General features: G+C 61.5%; 5 protein-coding genes across 5 annotated transcripts; 1 reads left to right on the forward strand and 4 right to left on the reverse strand.

The window, feature by feature from the left end:
- Window positions 1-171: 171 nt before the first annotated feature.
- eth-1 (S-adenosylmethionine synthase) lies at window positions 172-2,042 on the reverse strand. The gene is made up of 4 exons (XM_062774703.1): window positions 1,931-2,042; window positions 1,667-1,760; window positions 1,340-1,605; window positions 172-1,274 (listed from the first exon to the last, which is right to left on the reverse strand). The coding sequence occupies exons 1-4, from the start codon at window positions 1,981-1,983 to the stop codon at window positions 497-499; spliced, it is 1,191 nt and encodes a 396-aa protein (XP_062630687.1). The 5' UTR covers window positions 1,984-2,042; the 3' UTR covers window positions 172-496.
- A 936-nt stretch (window positions 2,043-2,978) lies between these two features.
- polb (DNA polymerase beta) lies at window positions 2,979-4,742 on the reverse strand (the record flags this gene model as incomplete). Its single annotated transcript, XM_062774704.1, has 13 exons — window positions 4,534-4,742; window positions 4,413-4,499; window positions 4,270-4,379; window positions 4,093-4,232; window positions 3,979-4,060; window positions 3,838-3,943; window positions 3,722-3,797; window positions 3,385-3,681; window positions 3,302-3,350; window positions 3,256-3,262; window positions 3,156-3,214; window positions 3,098-3,118; window positions 2,979-3,050 (listed from the first exon to the last, which is right to left on the reverse strand). The coding sequence occupies exons 1-13, from the start codon at window positions 4,655-4,657 to the stop codon at window positions 2,979-2,981; spliced, it is 1,230 nt and encodes a 409-aa protein (XP_062630688.1). The 5' UTR covers window positions 4,658-4,742.
- A 3,265-nt stretch (window positions 4,743-8,007) lies between these two features.
- On the reverse strand, window positions 8,008-11,055 carry ECD (Protein ecdysoneless; the record flags this gene model as incomplete). Its single annotated transcript, XM_062774705.1, has 8 exons — window positions 8,008-9,283; window positions 9,325-9,630; window positions 9,670-9,833; window positions 9,872-10,114; window positions 10,152-10,293; window positions 10,340-10,557; window positions 10,601-10,688; window positions 10,727-11,055. 8 exons carry the CDS (start codon window positions 11,053-11,055, stop codon window positions 8,008-8,010), a joined length of 2,766 nt encoding a protein of 921 aa, XP_062630689.1.
- A 561-nt stretch (window positions 11,056-11,616) lies between these two features.
- Window positions 11,617-14,947, reverse strand: HSL1 (Serine/threonine-protein kinase HSL1; the record flags this gene model as incomplete). The annotated part of the gene is made up of 3 exons (XM_062774706.1): window positions 11,617-14,356; window positions 14,418-14,637; window positions 14,761-14,947. 3 exons carry the CDS (start codon window positions 14,945-14,947, stop codon window positions 11,617-11,619), a joined length of 3,147 nt encoding a protein of 1,048 aa, XP_062630690.1.
- Window positions 14,948-18,850: 3,903 nt separating this feature from the next.
- Window positions 18,851-19,268, forward strand: LOC62_06G008182 (uncharacterized protein; the record flags this gene model as incomplete). The annotated part of the gene is made up of 2 exons (XM_062774707.1): window positions 18,851-19,104; window positions 19,163-19,268. The coding sequence occupies 2 exons, from the start codon at window positions 18,851-18,853 to the stop codon at window positions 19,266-19,268; spliced, it is 360 nt and encodes a 119-aa protein (XP_062630691.1).
- Window positions 19,269-19,396: the final 128 nt, after the last annotated feature.

A 19,396-nucleotide genomic window follows, 5' to 3' on the forward strand; every position in this document is an offset into this window, starting at 1 on the left:
CGATAGCCGGCATATCAATGTCGTGCTGGCTGCCTGCCATCGGCCGCCGCATTTCCCATCGCAATCAGCGTCGACTCGGCCTCCACGTCGCCGTTGCACAGACCCACCCCCGCGCGCTCGTCACTGGTTAGTACTACTTGGAACGTGCTCGAGCCAGACCGCTGCTTCGCGGCCTGGCCAAATCGTGGCGGTTGAAGCCATTCATAACACCAAATGAAGGCCGGCTCTATTCAAGATCTATTGGCGCCGAGTAGAGGGTGGCCGGGTATTGCGTGGGCACTATGCCTCGCCGACGACGCTGGTCGTCGGCTCACGGGGTGGTGTGGGTAATATATGACGATTTACGTTGGGAATGTGTGCTATGCGGGGTGGTATAGTATGGTAGAGGGCGGTGTCGTGCGAGGTGGAACTCGCGCGTGGGGCCTAATGGCGTCCCAAATGGATGAGGTGAGAGAGAGGTAACCGGAACAGACGCGTCAAGTAGCCGTCAAGCTGCTTAGAACTTGAGGGTCTTGGGCTTCTCCCAGGTGTAGTCGGGGTTGCCGAAGTGGCCGTAGGCGGCAGTCTGGCGGTAGATGGGCTTCTGGAGGTCGAGCTCCTTGACAATGACACCGGGGCGGAGGTCCCAGTTGTTGCGGATGATCTCGACGAGCTCGAGGTCCGACTTCTTGCCGGTGCCGTAGGTGTCGACGTAGATCGACAGGGGCTCAGCAACACCAATGGCGTACGAGAGCTGGACGAGGGCACGGCGGGCGAGGCCGGCGGCGACGAGCGACTTGGCGATCCAGCGGGCAGTGTAGGCAGCCGAGCGGTCGACCTTGGAGAAGTCCTTGCCCGAGAAGGCACCACCACCGTGGGCACCCCAGCCACCGTAGGTGTCGACAATGATCTTACGGCCAGTAAGACCAGCGTCACCCTGGGGGCCACCGATAACGAAACGGCCCGAGGGCTGGATGTGGTAGACAACCTTGTCGTCAAGGAGGTTCTTGGGGATGACCTTCTGGATGATCTTCTCCTGGATCTCCTTGCGGAGCTCCTCAGTGGTGATCTCCTCGGCGTGCTGGGTCGAGATGACGACAGTGTCGACACGGAGGGGAACAACAGCTCCGTCGGCGTCCTTCTTGTACTCGACAGTGACCTGGGTCTTCGAGTCGGGGCGGAGCCAGCCGAGCGAGCCGTCGCGACGGGCGTCGGCGAGGGCCTTGTTCAGCTTGTGGGCAAGGACAATGGTGAGGGGCATGTACTCGGGGGTCTCGTCGGTAGCGTAGCCGAACCTTTGTGGGCCGTCAGTCTCGTCCGCGACAGCTCAACGGCACGCGATTGCGTGATTCCTACTTACATGATACCCTGGTCACCGGCACCGTGGGACTCGAGCGAACCGTGGTCGAGACCCTGGGCAATGTCGGGCGACTGCTGCTCAATGGCAACGAGGACGTTGCAGGTCTTGTAGTCGAAGCCCTTGTCCGAGTGGTCGTAGCCGATCTTCTTGATCGTGTCACGGATGACCTTCTGGTAGTCGAGCTTGGCGGTGGTGGTGATCTCACCGAAGACCATGATCATACCGGTCTTGGAGGCGGTCTCACAAGCGACCTTGGAGTTGGGGTCCTGCACGCGGCGGTCAGCAAACTATCCCTCTCGTGTGGGCAGCATCGTCACCGCGACTCACCTCGGCAAGGCAGGCATCGAGGATGGCGTCCGAGACCTGGTCACAGATCTTGTCGGGGTGGCCCTCACCGACCGACTCGGAGGTGAAGAGGAAGCTGGGTGGGGTGTGAGTGACCTGTACGCTGGGGAAAGGGGAGGAAAGACGAGGGGGCCCAGGCTAGCGACGTGTCGTGTCTAGCGCCTAGGCGGTGGGGGGAGGGGCGAACGTGCGCAAATCGCCGTTGGGGGCGATGGTGCTGAGGGCGAGATGGGGAGCGATACTCACTGGCCAGGAGCGAGGACGTGGGCGGGTCCGTTGCCGTTGATAACGCCGGTCATTGTGCTTGTTGTTGAGGGTTTTGGTGGGGTTTTTGTGAGAAAGAGAAAGAGAATAGGAAAGAGAGGAGGAGGAGAGAAATGTTACGATGGAGGGCGTTTTGAATCTTTGGCGGCGGTGGGTGGGTGGGTGGCCCTGGGGGGGGAGGGAAGGGGGGGACTAGAAGGGGGGGGAGCTTTGGCCGGCCGGCCGGGGCAAAAAGCGGTCGATGTGTGCCCCCGTACCTGCGCGTCTAGCTCGCTGGCCACTGCCATGCATTGTCGCTGGCTGGCTGGCTGGCTGGGCACTGGGCGCGCAGTCGGAGTGTCTGTCTCCTCTCCCCACACGTCGCCACGCACCCACGCCCGCCGCCGCGCGCGCGCCCGGCCCACACCACCCAACTTTTGTTCAAAACGCGTCACGCCATCGTCCGACGCAGAGTGAAGACGGAATCAAAAAATTCCACATGCCCCCTGAAAACGCATGGTGTTTACCCTGGATGGTGTGCTGCGTCGAGAGAGAGAAATCATGACCAGTCGAGTCGTCCTACAATGGAATGGACCGACAGCCCAGAGAATCCGAGCTTGACTGCAACTGGCAGAGTGGAGCGAGTGAGGCAGAGCTTGCTGAGGGCTTGGGGCGGTGGGCATAGCGCATGACGCCGCCCACTGCGACATCCCTGTCCTCGGCACATGGATGCCACGTACATCCATCATGAGCCGACAAAGCCCGACCGTTCATTGTGCCGAAATCTTGTACTCGGCATTCGGCTGCTCCAACGTACCCGACAGACAGACAATTCGGAGTGGATACTCAGTCTCGCGCTCAAGTACCAAGGGTGTAAGTACCTTCAGTGGGGGTAACTCGATACAACGACGCAATGTACCGACCGCTATCGCAGGAGCACGTCCATGAGCAAGTGCTTCGCAGCTTGCTTCGGTCACTCAAGCTTCTTAACCTTTGGCTTCTCCTTCTCTTGCAAATCCCCACCACCTCAGAACCAAGCACTCATGATATCTCACGCCGCGGCCAAGGAGAGGACGTGGCGCGGAAGAATGTGCGAGTAGGTCGAGTACGAGCGCTGAGCCGGCTGGAATTGGCGTCAGTAAGCGAAGTGGCGTCCGGGAGGCTTCTCACCTCAAGATAAGGAAGACCGAGCTGGCTGTCAGCTTCATCAGGCAGAATGATAGCTCACAGCTTGGAAAATGTCCTCCTCAGACTTGGCCGGGATCTCACTGCCTGTTGCAAACGAATCTGAGGTGGGTTAGTGAGGCAGTGAATCCAATGAAGCTCACGGTTCGTCTGAGGCGCGTCAGCCCTTTGCCCCCTTAACTCACTCACCTTGCTGTCCACTTTGCGGCCCATACCGTACTCATTCAGAGTCAGACCCCTGACCTTCAGCAGCGTCAACTCCACTGACTCACTTGCGCTTCGCGATGGTGCGCATGATCTTCATGGGGCCATCGTCCCCCGTGTTCGAAAGCAGCGTGTATGGGAGGCTGTCGCTCGGGTAGAGGCGGATATCCATCTGGCGCCATGGGGCGCCGCGACCACCCGGACGCGTCAAAGCAATGATTCGCTTGCGGTCGCCGCGGTGACGGCCCGACACTCCACCGATACCTGAGAGGATCTTCGCCTGGTCAAGGATCTTGCTGTCGACGAGCGACGCGACCACCTTGTCCATGAGGCCGTGGGTCGTGGCCCCATTGGCCTTGAAGTCACTGGGGATGTGAGCAGGTCGTACGTGGCTATGGCACCTACGAGTGCCAGATGACAACGTCAATGTCGGACGAGACGACCTCGCCGCGACGATACGAGCCCATGATCTCAAATGACACTGGGGTGAGCTGGCTTGCATCGAGGCCGCTTCAACTCACGGCCCTTGTCGGCATGTGCCAGCGCACCACCAAGACGCTGCTCAAACTCGACGATCTCCTGCCGAGGAATGGGCTTCTCGAGATCGTCCAGGTGCTCAATACCCAGCTCCCTGTCAGTGATTACACGGCTCAACTACCCACCTTCATGGAGGCGGTTATCGACTTGCCGTCCACCTCGGACGCCTCCGCCAGTTCACTGAGCGAGCGAATGCCCGCCGCAGCGCTTCCATCAGCAGTGCTGGACGTCTCACTCACAATTTCTTGGCATACTCCCGCCCGATGCCGTGCACACGGCAGAAGAGAATCGCCGCGCGCTGCTCCTCGGTGGCCGCAGCCAGCTGCTTGCAGTACCCTAGGTCACCAAGCTCGCGGATAGCAATCCATGCGAGTCCGTTCTGCGCAGGTGAGCACAGTCAGTCTTGTCCCACCTACCTCATCGGAGAGAACGTTCTCAATTTCACTGATAGTGAGAGCAGGCTTGACCTCGCAGTCCGGTGCGAGAGACATAAGGGCCCTGTGAGCAGCGCAGTACAGTGGCGCGCCTGGGTCAGAGCGTCGGCGGCAAGGGGACCTACCCTTCATATTCGCCAGGTAGTGCTTGTTCTCGAGGTCACGGAGCGAGTCGAAGAGGAGCTTGGTGGGGATTGTGCGCGCCGAGTAGGCTGGTGGGTTAGCAGGATTGCTTCAAGAACCCACCGTCACCCCAGTCACGGCGCAGGTTGGTCGCGTAGTCGGCGCGACGGCTCGCAGTGAGGAAGGAGGTAGAGAAGGCCCGCACTGAAGCCGGGCCTACCCCGAGAAGCCCAATCTTTGTGAGCATGCTGCTGTGTTGAGTGGGAGATAGGAGGATATATGGCGAACATTGTGTCTGTGAACAGTTAAGTAGATGTTCAGTGAGCGCTCGCACCCAGACGCCGACACGAACAGGCCCCGAGGGCGGCGGGTGTGCGTGTATGCGTGTGTCCACGCCGGTGCGAAGTGAGTGTTGTGGAAGCACCGTGGCGCCCGTCGCTGTGACATTGTCCCCGCGAATAATTGACCTTCTGTACTGGCCTTATTGAGCAAAACCTTGTAAAGAGGCGATGGAGAGGAGAATGGACAGAAGCAAGGCCCATGATAACCGATTCCCAGCCAAATAGCCCATGACCTCATAGATTGTGAAGCGTGCCTATGTTGACCCAAGTTAGGCACCTGAATCATTCCCAAGCCTAACTGGATTTGCCTCCGTTCCAATCGTCCGCCACCAGAGGAGCTCGACTTCTTGAACATCACTCGAACAACTACTGATTGAACAACAATCACCGTCAACCACACCCGCCACCCTCTCTCCGCGCGATACAGGTGACCTGCATCGACAAGGAGGCTACAGCGGACTGGGAATAGGTGGAAAAAGTGCTCCAGCGTCGCTCCTGCCTACACTCCGCGTGATCAAACGTCAAGATGGTATGTCGACTGGATGGTTCTTGTTCTGACCTGTACAGGTCCGCATCATCATCAAGGGTGGTGTTTGGCGTAACACGGGTAAGTATTTGCTCCCCAGCAGCTAGATCGAGCTTACACCATTTCAGAGGACGAGATTCTCAAGGCTGCCATCTCGAAGTACGGCAAGAACGTGAGTTTGGCGTCGAGCCACTTGAACACCTGAACACTGCTGACTTTCTCAGCAATGGGCTCGTATCTCTTCGCTGCTTGTCAGGAAGACGCCCAAGCAGTGCAAGGCGCGATGGTACGAGTGGTTGGATCCTTCAATCAAGAAGGTCGAGTGGTCAAAGGTGAGCTAATATCTGGAGCTCTGTAGCTGACAACCAGACGGAGGATGAGAAGCTGTTGCATCTAGCAAAACTCATGCCAACACAATGGCGCACGATCGCTCCGATTGTCGGACGTACGGCCACGCAATGTCTGGAACGGTACCAGAAGCTCTTGGACGATGCCGAGGCCAAGGACAACGAGGAGTTGGGGCTTGGCGACGGCGAGAACGAGAACTCGAAGCCTGCGTCCGACGTGCGCGGCCTCCGCCAGGGAGAGATCGACCCCGACCCGGAGACGCGCCCGGCCCGACCTGACCCCGTGGACATGGACGACGACGAGAAGGAGATGCTCTCGGAAGCGCGTGCGCGTCTCGCCAACACGCAGGGCAAGAAGGCCAAGCGCAAGGCGCGTGAGAGGCAGCTCGAGGAGGCACGCCGCGTCGCCTTCCTCCAGAAGAAGCGTGAGCTCAAGGCGGCGGGTATCAACCTGCGCGCCAAGCCCAAGAAGAAGGGCATGGACTACAACGCCGACATTCCTTTCGAGAAGCAGCCCGCGCCAGGATTCTACGACACGGCCGAGGAGCGCTCCAAGACGTACGCCGCGCCCGTTGGCCAGTCGCTCCGCCACCTGGAGGGTAAGCGCAAGCAGGACCTCGAGGACCAGGAGGAGAAGAATGCCAAGCGCCGCAAGGATGGCGGCGAGGGCAGCGGCAAGCCCGGCTCGGCGACCCAGTTCGTCCAGGCGCGCGAGGCCCAGATCCGCAAGCTCAAGGAGCAGGAGCAGATCGTCCGCCGCCGCAAGCTCAACCTCCCCACCCCTCAGGTTGGCGAGCGCGAGCTTGAGGAGATTGTCAAGATCGGCCAGGCTGGCGAGACTGCGCGTGGACTCGTCGAGACGGAGGGCGCGACCAGCCAGCTTGTGGGAGACTACGAGAGCCTCGGCAAGGCGCGCATGGCGCGTACTCCCCGCGTGGCGGCGACCGAGGACAACGTCCTCGCCGAGGCGCGCAACCTGCGTCTGATGAGCAGCGTGCAGACGCCACTGTTTGGCGACGAGAACACGCCGCTTCACACCGAGGAGAGCGCCGGCACGGGTTACACCTCGGCTACCCCCCGCTCGCACCTCGCCGCGACGCCCAACCCGCTCGCCACCCCTGCCCGTAACGGTGGCCTGGCGCCTACGCCCCGCGGGCCAGGCGCCACGCCGCTCCGCACGCCCATGCGCGACAACCTCAGCATCAACGAGGCTGGTCCATCATGGGGCGAGACGCCTGCCGACGAGCGCCGCCGCGTCAAGGACGCACGCCGGGCCCTCAAGGCCGGCTTCGCCGCCCTCCCCAAGCCCGAGAACAACTTCGAGCTCGCTGAGGACGAGGACGAGGAGATTGAGGAAGACGAGGTCGAGTTGACAGAAGAGGATGCGGCGGAGCGCGACGCGCGCCTCAAGGCTGCCCGTGAGGAGGAGGAGCGCCGCGAGCTTGAGCGCCGCTCGTCCGTTGTGAAGCAGAACCTCCCTCGCCCGGCGAATGTCGACACTCGCACGCTTCTTCGCCAGCTCGACGCCGCATCCGATGAGGTCGACGAGGCCATCGCCCTTGCCGTCCGCCACATCAACCTCGAGATGGCCAACCTCATGAAGCACGACTCGATCGCTCACCCCCTCCCTGGAACCTCGACGCCGGGCAACACGGCGTCGGACTACGACATGCCTGACGACGAGTTTGTCGCCATCGCCAAGGCCGAGATCCACTCGGAGCTTGCTGGCGCCCTTGGCCTCCCCGGCGCCAACGAGGAGCAGCTGCGTGTGGTCATCAGGTCGCAGGCTGCGGACGAGGAGGACGCGTACGCGCTGTCGTGGACCGCCGCGTCGGCTTCGTACGTCTTCTCTCCATCGCACAATGCCTGGGTCGACCCCTCGAGCCTGTCCAGCGCCGAGCTCGCCGCCGCATACCAGAGCATGATCGGCTCGAGCCGCGACCGCATGATTGCCGACGCGACGCGTGCTGCCAAGGCCGAGAAGAAGCTCGGCAAGCAGCTGGGAGGATACCAGGCGCTCAACGCCAAGGCGCGCAAGTCGATCGTCGACGCGGTCGACGAGATCCAGCAGGCGCAGCGCGACCTCGAGACGTTCACCATGCTGCGGACGCTCGAGGAGGCCGCCGCGCCCGCGCGCCTCGAGCAGAAGCGCGAGGAGGTCGCCGCGCTCGAGCGCCGTGAGCGCGACCTCCAAGCGCGGTACGCCGAGCTCAACGACGAACGGCTGCGCTTGACAGAGGCGATTGAGGGACTCGAGGAGGACAAGGTCGTCTACGCTGCCCAGGCAGCGCTCGACCTGCAGGAGGCTAACGGAGAGTAGTAGTGTAGTTCTAGCTCTAGCATGATGCATGGCAGCAGTATAGATACAGATGTGGATTGTCGTCTACTTGTTCTGTTGCAGCCGACCAAAGAGGTTGCCCGCCGCGCCGGCCCCACCACCGCTCTTTGCGCTCTCGAGGAGGTCGCGCATCATCTTGTACTCTGCGGCTGCGTCGCCCGTCAGGTTCTTCGCCTCGGCGGGCTCGTCGGCGCCGAGCTCGTCGTCCGAGTCGGCCCCGGCGTCGCGCAGCGCCTGCCGCAGCTCGGCGTCCATGGCCGCCAGCGCCTCGTCGTCCATGTTGTCAATGTCCTCCTCGGACGGGAGCGTCATGAGCGACGAAGCCTTGCCCTTGCCGGGGCGGAGCTTGCTCTTGGCCTTGGGCGCGGGCTTGGCGGCTGCGGTTGCTTTCGGCTTCTTGGAGACGAACGGCACGGCGCCAGCGCCAGACGGCAGGCCGGTGGGTGCGGCGTCGGCTCCCTCGGCGTTCGCGCGCTTCAGCTCGGCCTCCATTGCCGCCATGACGCTTTCGAAGCTGTTGAGCGACATGTCGGGGGTGCGGCTTGGCTGTTCGGCGGGCTTGGCCACTGGCGCTGGCGTCAAAGAGGCAGAGCTTGACGCCTCCGGTGCGGCTCCCTTCGTGTTCGGCTTGGGGACAAACGCTACACTCGTCAGATCGTTCCTCCCGCGGCACTCACCGCCACGCGCCTCGCGTGACTTGATAATGTCGTCCCACTGGTCGCTGCTGATGCCGAGTGACTCGCGCGCAAACTTGAGGAACTCTTCCTCCTCCTCGCCCATGTCGACGTCCATGTCGTCGCCCTGCTTCTCCTCCGGCTCGTCCTCGGCGCCCCAGACGCGCTGACGCATCTGCTCGTCGATGTCGTTGTCGTTGAAGCGCAGCGACTTGGCACGCGCCTTGTCTTCCTTGTCACTGCCCGCTCCCTCATCCTCGTCGTCATCAATCTCCTCAATGGTCGCTTCAGGCGCCGTGTCACCCCACTTCATCTGGGCAATCTTGCGGCCCAGTGTGCCCGCAGGCGGGAGGTCATCCTCGTCCTCGTCTGACGAGTCGGACACGACGCCATCGTACTCTGGCTTGGAGAAGACGGGCGGGCGCATCTTGTTCGGGAGGAGGGTTTCTGTCAACGGCGTCTCCTTTGAGCTCGTCGGTCGGTGAGACGGCGCCATCTCGACGTCCTCCTGCGGGGCCTGCTTCCTGCCCCACTCCTCAGCAGGCAGCGAAGGCACAAGCTTGGCGAGGCGCTCTTGTCGCTCCGCCTCGGTCGGCTTGTCCTCGTCGTCCTCCGAGTCGGTGTCCATGTCCTCGTCGGAGAGTTCACTGTGGTGTGAGTTGTGATCGGAAGTCGCGGGCCAACTCACTCTGCAAACCGCGCACCAGTCATGTCGCCCTGGCCACCAACAAACTCCTGCACCTTGCTCGCCAAATCAGCCAGCGCCTTGCCCTGCTCGTCGTCGAGCTTGGCAGCGGGCTCGCCCGATGCGGCAGTCTGAGCTCCAGATGCGCGCGTCATCAGGGTGTCGAGCTCGTCGGGCGAGATTTCAAGCCACTTGTCGCTGTCCTCGGGGCTGTCCTTGGACACCTCGAGCTGGCTAACGGGGATGTTGGCAGCCTCGTCGATCGCCTTGTCAACGAGGTAGGCGAATGAGGGTCGTTCTTGTGTAGTGCTGCGTGTCAGCTACTCCATCCTGCCATTCATAGCTCACTCGGAAGACTGCGCATCGATCCAGCCCTTGGCAGCGACCGTCTCCCTCTCCTTCCACTTCGCGCTCCCCTGCAGCTCATCTCCAAAGAAACCAGCCGCCTTCAGATCCGCAATGTACTTCTGGTACTCGGGCCTGTTCTCCAGCCCAGCAGTGCTCGTCTCGGCCTGGTGGTCAGCTCGCCCAGCGTCTGTCTGCCACTCACATCAGCCGTGCGGCCCTTCCGCCCGCCCTCGCGGTACATGATCTCGAAGCCCGTCGCGATCTTGACGCCGAGATCGCGCCAACGGTGCTCGTCCTCCTCGCCCTCGGGCACGTGCCATTCGGGGCCGAACACGCGTGGGGGGTGGAACACCTGGCCCTGGAGCTGGGCGTACGCCGCGCGGCTCATGAGTACGGAGGAGAGGATGGACGGAGACGGCGGGAAGTGCGTCATGCGTGCGGCCGCCTGGCGGGTCAGAGCGAACAAAACCTCAGGAACCCACCCTCAGTTGCGCGGGGTCGCGCACGTAGAAGCCCTCGACGGCGCGCTGGATGAGGTCCGGCGCCTCGTGGAGAGCCCGCGCAATCGGGACGGGGAGGTAGACGTTTGTCCTGTGCTGGTGCGTCTTAAGGGCGTCGGGGTAGCTGAGGTGTGAGCTGGTCGTGCACGCCACCAAGCCACTCAACCCACCAGGCTATCCGCTCCCACACGGCGCGCTCGACCTCGGGCGCCTGATACTTGCCCGTCCTGACGGCGGCAATCGCATCCGCTTCGTTCACCTGAGCGTCGGGATCGATCGCGCGCCCGCCGTCATCGTAGCCGTCGTCGGCGAGCTGTTTGGGACGTGAAGAGCTGGCCGAGCGCACAGACAGCGGGAGGAGGTGCAGATGTCCGCCGGCGAGCCAGAGCTGGGGGGTGTCAGTTGACTCCTTGACGACTAGAACAACTCACGCGATTGTCGGCGTTCTCGGGGGAGACCCAAGCTGGGAGCTCGTGCGCCGCCTCAATGAGAAGGAACTCGCCATCCGAGTCGCGAATGCTGGGGGGTCAGCTAAGACTACGATGCCGTGAGCTCACCTGATGACCAGATCAGGCCAGCGCTTGCTGACCTCGCGGAGGAGCCAAACAACAAGCCACTCGTCGTCGACGGCGTCGCCGACACGCATCGTGCCCTCGAGCTTGCCCTTGCCCGCCTTGAGCTCCCACGCATCCTTGTTCCACAGCCATGGGGTCGTGAGCAGCGACTCGACGTACGTTGAGATGAGGGTCGCGAGTGCCACCTCGTCGGCCTCGGTTCGCGTACTTGATGCCGGCGGATGGAGCACGTAATGCAGCGTGTCCTCTGCTATTGTTGGGAGCGGGAACGCCGATGGCGCATGGCTCAGCGATGGAAAACCCTCTGCCATTGCGAGGATCGTTGTGGATGTAGAGATGAGAGAGTCGTCGTCGAGATGGCAGTCCGGAGCACTCTCAGTCTCATGACGTTTCGGATCTGTGAACCGAACTTTCTGGTGGCGAGGACGGAGTCAAAACGAGTTCGAGTGTGGCGGCACTCGATCGACCACGACTGACGCGACTGATCTTTCGAGGCTGGCTGGCTGGCCTGTTCATCGTCATGAGTGCATGGCATGGGCATAATCTATGACTCGGGATACACCTGAGAACAAGGGACCTATTCTGCAACCTCTTCGGTTGAGCCGCTGTAGACTACGCTAACAATGCGAGACATAATAACCTTCCAAGTTGGGAGTAAAAAACATAAAAGTTCACAGGAGTCGATAATGATGGAGCAATGAGGGTCCAGGTATGTATGTCGGGGTACGAGTCCATTGGAGAAGGGAGACAGACAATGGGTGTGGTTGCGAATGTATCCGTGCGAGGGAAAGGTCGTGCGTGGGGTTCGTGTGCTGTATGGGGGGCGAGGGAATCGCCAAATGTGGTGCGCAAGAAATGCGCTGGGAGACCGTTTACCGGATGGTGCGAGGGAGAGCAACACCGTTCAGTTTCGGAGACGTGGGGTTGCTAATGCTGGAACGTTGAATGGGAGGGGCTAATGACGAGCCGTGAGTGATGGAGGCGCGGTGCGAGAAGGTCGACGAGTACTTTGAACGGTCGGTCGGCGTCGAAGGGACCGACTCGGACTGAAGTGTCTCCTGGAGTCGGTTGTACATGGCCTTGAAAGACGACTGGGCGCCCTTCTCGAGGCTGAGCGACACGCTCGTGTACACCTTGGATCCAGCAGCCGCGCGCGTGAACTCGACACGGAACTTGATGGCCTTGACAATCTCGCCATATAAGCCGCGCGAGTCGTCCATCCTGACCTTGAAGCCACGGACGCCGTTGATGTCAACAACGCTGACACGAGCATTCTGCGAGATGAGCGCACGACGGGTCTTGTCGCGAGCCTCGCTGATGTCAATGCTGTTGACACGGATCTCGACTGGAGCAGGCTTGAAGGCAAACATGTTGGTGAACCAGCCAGTCCTGGGGCCGTTGATCGAACCCGATGATGAGGAGATCGAATAATCCACGGGCTCGGGGTGCACCTTTCTGCGCTTCTTGAGGATGTTGCCAAAGCCGTCGGCACCGATCTGGGCGCTGAAGCCCGAACCTCTCTTACTTCCCCAGCTAGCCATCCTGTCCTCGGGCAGATCGTCGGCCGAGCCGACCATGACGTACGAGTTGTCGCGAGCGAGCATAGACTCGACCTGCTCGTGTTGACGAACCGAAGCGCGCGGTGGTGGAGGCGCCGAACGCGACGGACGCGACGCGTTCTTGGGGGGAGGGGGAGGAGCTGAACGCCCTGCCTTGAGGGTCTGAGGAGGCACCGCAGGCAGGGGCACCGTGGTAGTGGGTGGGCGACTGGGGTAGGTGGGGATGTCAAACGTCCCGTTGAAGCCAGGGCTGGGAGTGTAGAACGCCGGCGACTCGGACGCATGGGTGGAGCCGCGGGAAGGCGGGCGGTGGATAGCCTGGGAAGACTGCTGGCTCCATCGGCCAGACACTGGAGGCGGACCACTGTTACGAGATGGTGCTCGGGGGGCTGCTCCCAGACCTAGACCAGTAATAGGGGACTGAGGGATGGGCGATGGCGCGTAGATACGGGCGGTGGCATGTGGGTCCACCGAGACGGAGCACAGCGATGTAGCCTCAGTCTCGTCGTCGTCGGCATCAGCAAACTGGCCGAAGTCGTGCGAAACAGATCCGAGTTCGGCCGTTTCGGTGGTGGGGGAGGTCACTGGCGACTGCGCAGACATGTAAGCCATGTAGTTGAGGAACTCTGGGGTCTGCAGTGCCGAGTTTGAGTTTGCGGAGTTCGACGACACGGTTGAAAGGCGGACGTTCTCGTTGACCTGGTTGGAGGAGCGGATGTTGATCTCGTTGACCTGGTTGGAGAGCTCGTAGAGCCAGTTATGCAGCTCGGGGCCTACCTGGGGCGGCGGCGGAAGGGGTGATCCTGGGTTCGTAGGCGAAAGCGGGCGTCTTGACGTGACCTGTGCAGGCAGGGCCGCGGCGCCGTCCTTGACAGGAGTAGCCTCCTGTAATGTGATGGCGGGTGCGGCTGATGAGCGACCAACGGGGGAACGAGGACCAGCTGGGTGCTGCCCCGTGAGGCGAGCGGGAGCCGCAAGCCTCGAGTGGTGATGGGTAACAGTGGCAGCACCGTCGCCGGCCGCCTTCTTCGGCGTCGGCGCCTGGGGGCGTGGCGGAGGGGTGGCGTTGCCATATGATTCGTTCTCGGCGAGCGGAGCGGGTTTGCGGCGGATCTGCTGCTGGGGCTGGGGCGAGGGGGTGATACGGGCACGCTCTGCCGAGACCTTGGCCGTTTGGTATTGCTGGTTGCGGCTCGACGGACGGTCGTGAGGGCGCGGGCGGTTCTCCGTGTCCGACGCGTCATCATCACTGTCCTCGTCGTCATCCATGTTGTAATTCTCCAGATGACGGTTGCGGTACTTGACCAAGAGGTGGTAAATTGCCTTCTCCCACGTCTTCTCCGAGCTCATGAGCTCAGAGTAAATTTGACTGTCGGTGGCACCGTGCCACAGCGTCTTGAGGTTGGACAGAATGTCGGGGTCAATCTCTTGAGCAGACACGGGGCGGGCCATGTCGGCTAATGATGGTGGTGCTGGGAGCCGGCGTCCGCCAGTCAGACGAGGAAGACGCGACTGGAAGAAGGTGTGCGAGATAATCTCGGCCATCGTGATACGCTGTTCTGGGTCCTTCTCCAGCATGCGGAAGAGGAGGTCACGCGCTGGACCGACAATGTCGTCCGGCATGTCAAAGTGGCCAACCTTGACCTTCTGAAGAAGCGCCCGGATGTTGTCGTCGTCGAAGGGCAGCCGGCCGGTGAGAAGGGCAAAGAGGATGATGCCACACGACCAGATGTCACTCGCGGAACCATTGTACGCCTTGCCCGCGACAATCTCTGGAGACGCGTAGTGGGGACTTCCACATGACGTCTCGAGCATGCGCTCATCAGCCTGCCAAGCAGCCATGCCAAAGTCTGCGACCTTGATGTTCTTGTCCTTGTCGAGTAGCAGGTTTTCTGGCTTCAAGTCGCGATGGCAGATGTTGAACCGGTGGCAGTAGTCGACGGCGTAGATGATCTGCTGGAAGTAGTGCAGGGCCTCATCCGGAGGCAGACGTCCTCTTTTGACAAGGTAGTCGAACAACTCGCCTCCGGGGACGTACTCCATGATCAGGTAACTGGTGGCGGTGTCAGTTTTACGCGTCGTCGCGATCTTCAGGGTTCATCTCGACAACGTACAGGTCGGTGTTGGTCTCCCACACGTCGTAGAGCGAGAGCACGTTAGGGTGGTCGATGAGCTTCATGATGACAATCTCGCGCTCAATGCCGAGGAGGAGCCTGTCCGCGCGTGCACCGGCCTCGTTCATCGACAGTCGGGATGACATGATGAGGCCCTTGGGCACAATCTTGACGGCAGCATACTGGCCCGTTAGGTGGTGCTTTGCAACCTTTACGCGACCTGTGTGATGGACGAGTAAGAGGAGGGGGACGAGCGTCAGTTACCATCACTGGGGTGAGATGGGGAGTGATGGACGATGCGCCATGATGGCCGTGCACCATACACACACACTCAAGTACCCACCTGATGATCCCTTGCCAATCGTGCGTCCCATACGCCATTGACCGAGGATCTTCGCGTCGGGGTCGGTTTGACTACTACTCGTACCCGACGTGGCCGACATCCTGTTGCGGCTGTTTGCATCTCGGTTGCTGCTTGGGCCAGCTTCAGAGCGTCGTGATGCGGAAGGCCGTCTTTGAACGGCGGCCATGGTGACGGGCGGTGGGTGGGGAGGTGGGGAGAAGGAAGGGGGTGGTCGAGTCGGCGCGCGCGTCAAACTCTTGATGGGGTGGGTGAAAGGATGAGGATGTCGTTGGGCAACGTGTCGAGGCCCTCGGACAGATGCTGGGATGCAAGACAGGCCACTGTTACACGAGACGAATGGGTTGTTTGGTGTGTATTGAAGAGATCAAGCTAGCGCGCAATGTCCGGCGGAGCAAAGCAGCTTGGTAGTCGTAGGTCGTGCTCTCTCCGTGTGCTCGGCGGCGGCGGCGGCGGTAACTGCTGCGTGTGTCGAGAGTGGTGTGCAAATTGAGCAAGCAAGCAGGTGTAGGCTCGACTCGCACTTGCAGGTTCTGATGCTCGCTCGCACTGGTTGTTGAGGAAGGATGGGATAGGACAAGTTCGGAAAGGAGCAAGGCGAACACGAAGAGGGCTGGGTTGTGCAGGCGGGCTGGTTTGGTTGGTTGGGTTTGGCCGCCGTCAAGTCGCCTACATCCATCCCCAGTAGGACAGCCCAGGTAGCATCAGCAAGCAGCAACCAGCGGTCAGGAGGCAACTGGAAGCAAAGTGGGTGGGCTGGCCGTGTTACACCGCTGCTGGAGTGCTGCTGCTCCTGCTGCTGCCTTGCCTCCTGTCGTTGCCCACGGCAGTGTGTGTGCCCTGACACGACATCCCAACACACGGACGACGCGACTCACGGCCCCTGGCGCTACACCCAAAGTCAGGCGCGAGTGTCTGGTCGGCTGATTGGTGGGGGCACAAACGACGTCAGCTTTTGTTTGGAGACGCTGCAAGGGTCCTGGCAGCCTCGAGGGCAGAAAAGCGAAACCTAACGGCATCGAGGCAGGGACGCACCACGACGCGCCACCGCCAATGGCCAAGGCATCACGCCCCAGGACGACCTATCCCCGGCAGAGTCATGCGCTCCAGGCTCTCGAGGAGGCCCTATGACCCTCTCGCAACGTCCCAACCCTCTGGGTGCCTTGCCTGCCCGCCCCCCCTTGCGCGTATCAGGGTCAAAAGCGACTGTCAACCGCGAATGCTTTCTATATGCGTATTTGGGAAAAATCACAAGACCTTGTCTCGGTCGCTCCAGTGAACCTGCCTCCCTCCCCCCGCCGGCGCTCTCTTTTGCTTGGAGACGCGTTTCGAGGCTGAATCACGCACACTGTCACATCCATTCTGTACATGCAATGTAGGTTGCAAGGTCTGCCGTACAAGACGGCCATGCTCGTCCCCTTTTACGCAATGTAACTGAGTCTATGGGAACAGGTTAGACTGTTGCTAGATGGACAAGTCGAGACCGCCATGACTACGACGACGACAACCACTAGCTTGCTTGGCTTGAAGGCAGTTCCAAACACTCTATCCAGTCGCCACATGCACCCAAGCACACACGCACTCCTGGCCCCCCTTCCCCTCCTGCGGAAACTTGACAGGCGAGGGGCGGAGTAAACAGCGCCTGGTGAACCAAAACCCAAACAGAATACCTTTGTGACCCTTTCATCTCCACAATTCTATGGCTTACCCCTAAATGATTTTGTTCCCAAGTTGCGGCCCGCTGCCGGAGGGATGCCGGGGCGGATGGGGGTGGGCCAGGTGGAGCGACCCGCAGCACCGCGCGGTGTTCAAACACCAGGCGCCCGTCATCCGCCTAACCAAACTCCAACGGCGAGGCACAGGTGGGCTGGAGTGCGCGATCTGCGCCACCATCAAGTGTTGTGCTCTCTCTATTGTTGTGTGACATTGGCGTAGCCCAACATGGCGACTGGGCGGTCGTTAGTGTGGCGTAAACATGCGTTGGAGCGAGGCTAGTCAGCCACCGGGGTGTGCGAGGGAGAAAGCGGGGAGGCTGGAGCTTGATCGTGTGCTGCTCCATCTTGCGGAGCAGCAGCCTCGGCGTCGGTGTCGGCGCCGGCGGTGTGCACCGACTTCTTAGCCACAGTCTGTGCATCGTCGTGGTCTGCGCCTCCGCCTCTCTTCTGGCCGTGCTGATGGCCTGGCTCCCCACGACTCGTCACCATGTATTCCATGTGTTCCATCTGCCTTGGCCGCTCACCTCCGTGCCGTCAAGTCACCAAATCTCCCCCGACGGCACCTCGAAACCTTAGGACCCCAAAGCCAGGGCGTTGCCGGACGCAACACAACATCGCGACGCGTCCACCTCGGCGTCTCGACGTCACCCGCTGCTGCCGCCGCCGCCACCGGTACCGGTGCTCGCCAAAGAAGAGGACCGAAGGTGCCTCCGGCCACCACAGCCCCTGGAACGAGCGCCAAGGCGTCCGGGCCCTGATCAAGCACCGAGCTCGTCTTTCCACTCGCGATGCAGATATGCAGCGTAACACTTGCACGTGGCCGCCAGTACCAAGAATCCAAGGACACAGCGTCACAGGGGATGGAGGGCGGCCAAGAACAAAAGTTATCAGGCGCGACCAAGCCATGCACTGCATCGTCGTCTGCGGCGTTGCCTGCGGGCCCCGGAACGCGTCCCGACACGCGATAGACGCAGAACGAGATCAAGGAGAATCTTCGGCGTGCCGCCGCAGTTTGTCCTGTAGGTATCAAGGTGGGCTGGTGCGAACGAGCGACCGAGGCGGCGGCGAGGGAAGTTCTGTCGCTGTATCCGGCTCGGGGGTCGCTTCGTTGCGGTCCGGCCAGTTGCCGCTCGACAACGCAGTGCGGTTGTACGGCTGCAGACGGGGACCGGCAAGACGGGGCTGCACCCTCGGCAAGCACGGCATTCAACGCGAATGAATCATGGCGTGCAGCAAGTATGACTCACGCGTGGTGCAGAGCATTCACGCCGTCTATTCACCGCTGAGCCGAGCGCCGCAGCTCCATTCACCGAGAAGAATCGGACCGCGCCGCCGCAGCGACTTCTGGCGGCGAGGATCATGGGAACGGTGGCAGGGTGCGTGCACCACCCCTGATATGTGTACCCCATTCGCTTGCCTGGGTGCGATCAGTCAGCGAGCGCACGCCGCCCCTACGCATGCGCCATCATTCGCTAGCCTGGACAGCCACGATGCAGGACACTGGAATAGGCGACCGCGATGGATCCGGGGGATATTGCATGCTTACTTTGACGAGCGTGACGCTAGAGTGAGCGACAGAGCGACGGAGTGAGTGACAGAGTTACAGTGGAGCGACGCCGGCGGGAATCGACGTGGCTGATTTTCATTGCGGATTTCTGTTCCACTTACCTTGATCGACGGCGAAGAGTGACATCGTGACAAAGTCCCTACAGGCTCAGTGTGACCGCCGCCGCCCCGCCTCCGCCGGGGGCGAGGGCGTGCTGGCGCTGCTTCTACTTCCTGGCGCCATGCGAACGAACGGGTAAGCATTCCAGGACCTTGCCGGTGCGGTGGTCGGTCGAGGGCGAGTCGAATGCAATGGTGTCACCTGGCGAATGTGGCGAGGTACGGTACCAATGTGGCGATCTGCCCAGTGAGTAACCTCCGAGCATGCTCATGTCGATCAGGCTGGTCTCGGCCTGTGACTCATTGTCGTGTCACTCTGGTAGACCAGACGTGTGTATGGAACACCTGTCCGCGCCGGTGGGTAGGGTGCAGTGGTGCGAGAGGCCCAAGCGGCGTTGGCGAGCAGCGTCGGTTGTATGTAAAGATGCGATTGACTTCTCACCTTTGTGCACTCACGCACCTCATCCGAGCAGTCTCCGACGAGCCGAGGAGAAGCGCGTAGACCACGAGCAATGTGGCACCGTTGTCAGTGCCACAGAAGCATTGCGCCCTCGGTGCCGATCCAGAGTGTGCCCACGCCGACGCCCATGTCGACACTCTCCTGCACAGCCAAAGGACGCCGTCGTCGGCCTGATCTGACAAGTCCCTAATGAGACAACATCTTCTCTCAGCAACTACAACCTCACGACACGATGCCGCCAGTCCGCCCACCCCCCTCGCCAAAGAGCAAGCCTTACAGCCCAAAGGCCAGCAGAACGCCGAAGCCCGGCCCCCGCCCCTCCCTCCGCGCGTCCGACTCGGCGCCGACCGACCTCGCACCGTCGGGGAAGCGCTGGACGGGGGAAGAGTACGTCGCGCTCTTCGACCACGTCGCGGTGCACGGCGCGGCCAAGTTTGAGGCCGCCGTCCCTGGCCGAACGAAGAACCAGTGCTATCAGGCGTTCAAGTGGGTCGCCCGGGCGGTTGGGGGGGAGCGGGGACGAAGGCTGACGAAGGACGTCCAGGTGCACTGTCGCGCCGATGTGCCGCGCCATGCTGGCTGCCAAGGGGGAGGAGAAGGGCAAGGCGGCGGCCCAACCGGCCGGCAAGGTCGTCAAGGAGGAGGCGTAAAGTGTAAGTGCCGGTGGTTAACCCTCTGACGCGAGCCGTAGGGAGAGCCTCAGGCATACCACCCCACCAGCATCCGTTCTGCTCGTCATGTCTCTGTCCATCCTCGTCATACATTGTCACACCACAGT

The sequence above is a fragment of the Vanrija pseudolonga genome, chromosome 6, assembly GCF_020906515.1.
Source record: "Vanrija pseudolonga chromosome 6, complete sequence".
Taxonomy (NCBI): domain Eukaryota; kingdom Fungi; phylum Basidiomycota; class Tremellomycetes; order Trichosporonales; family Trichosporonaceae; genus Vanrija; species Vanrija pseudolonga.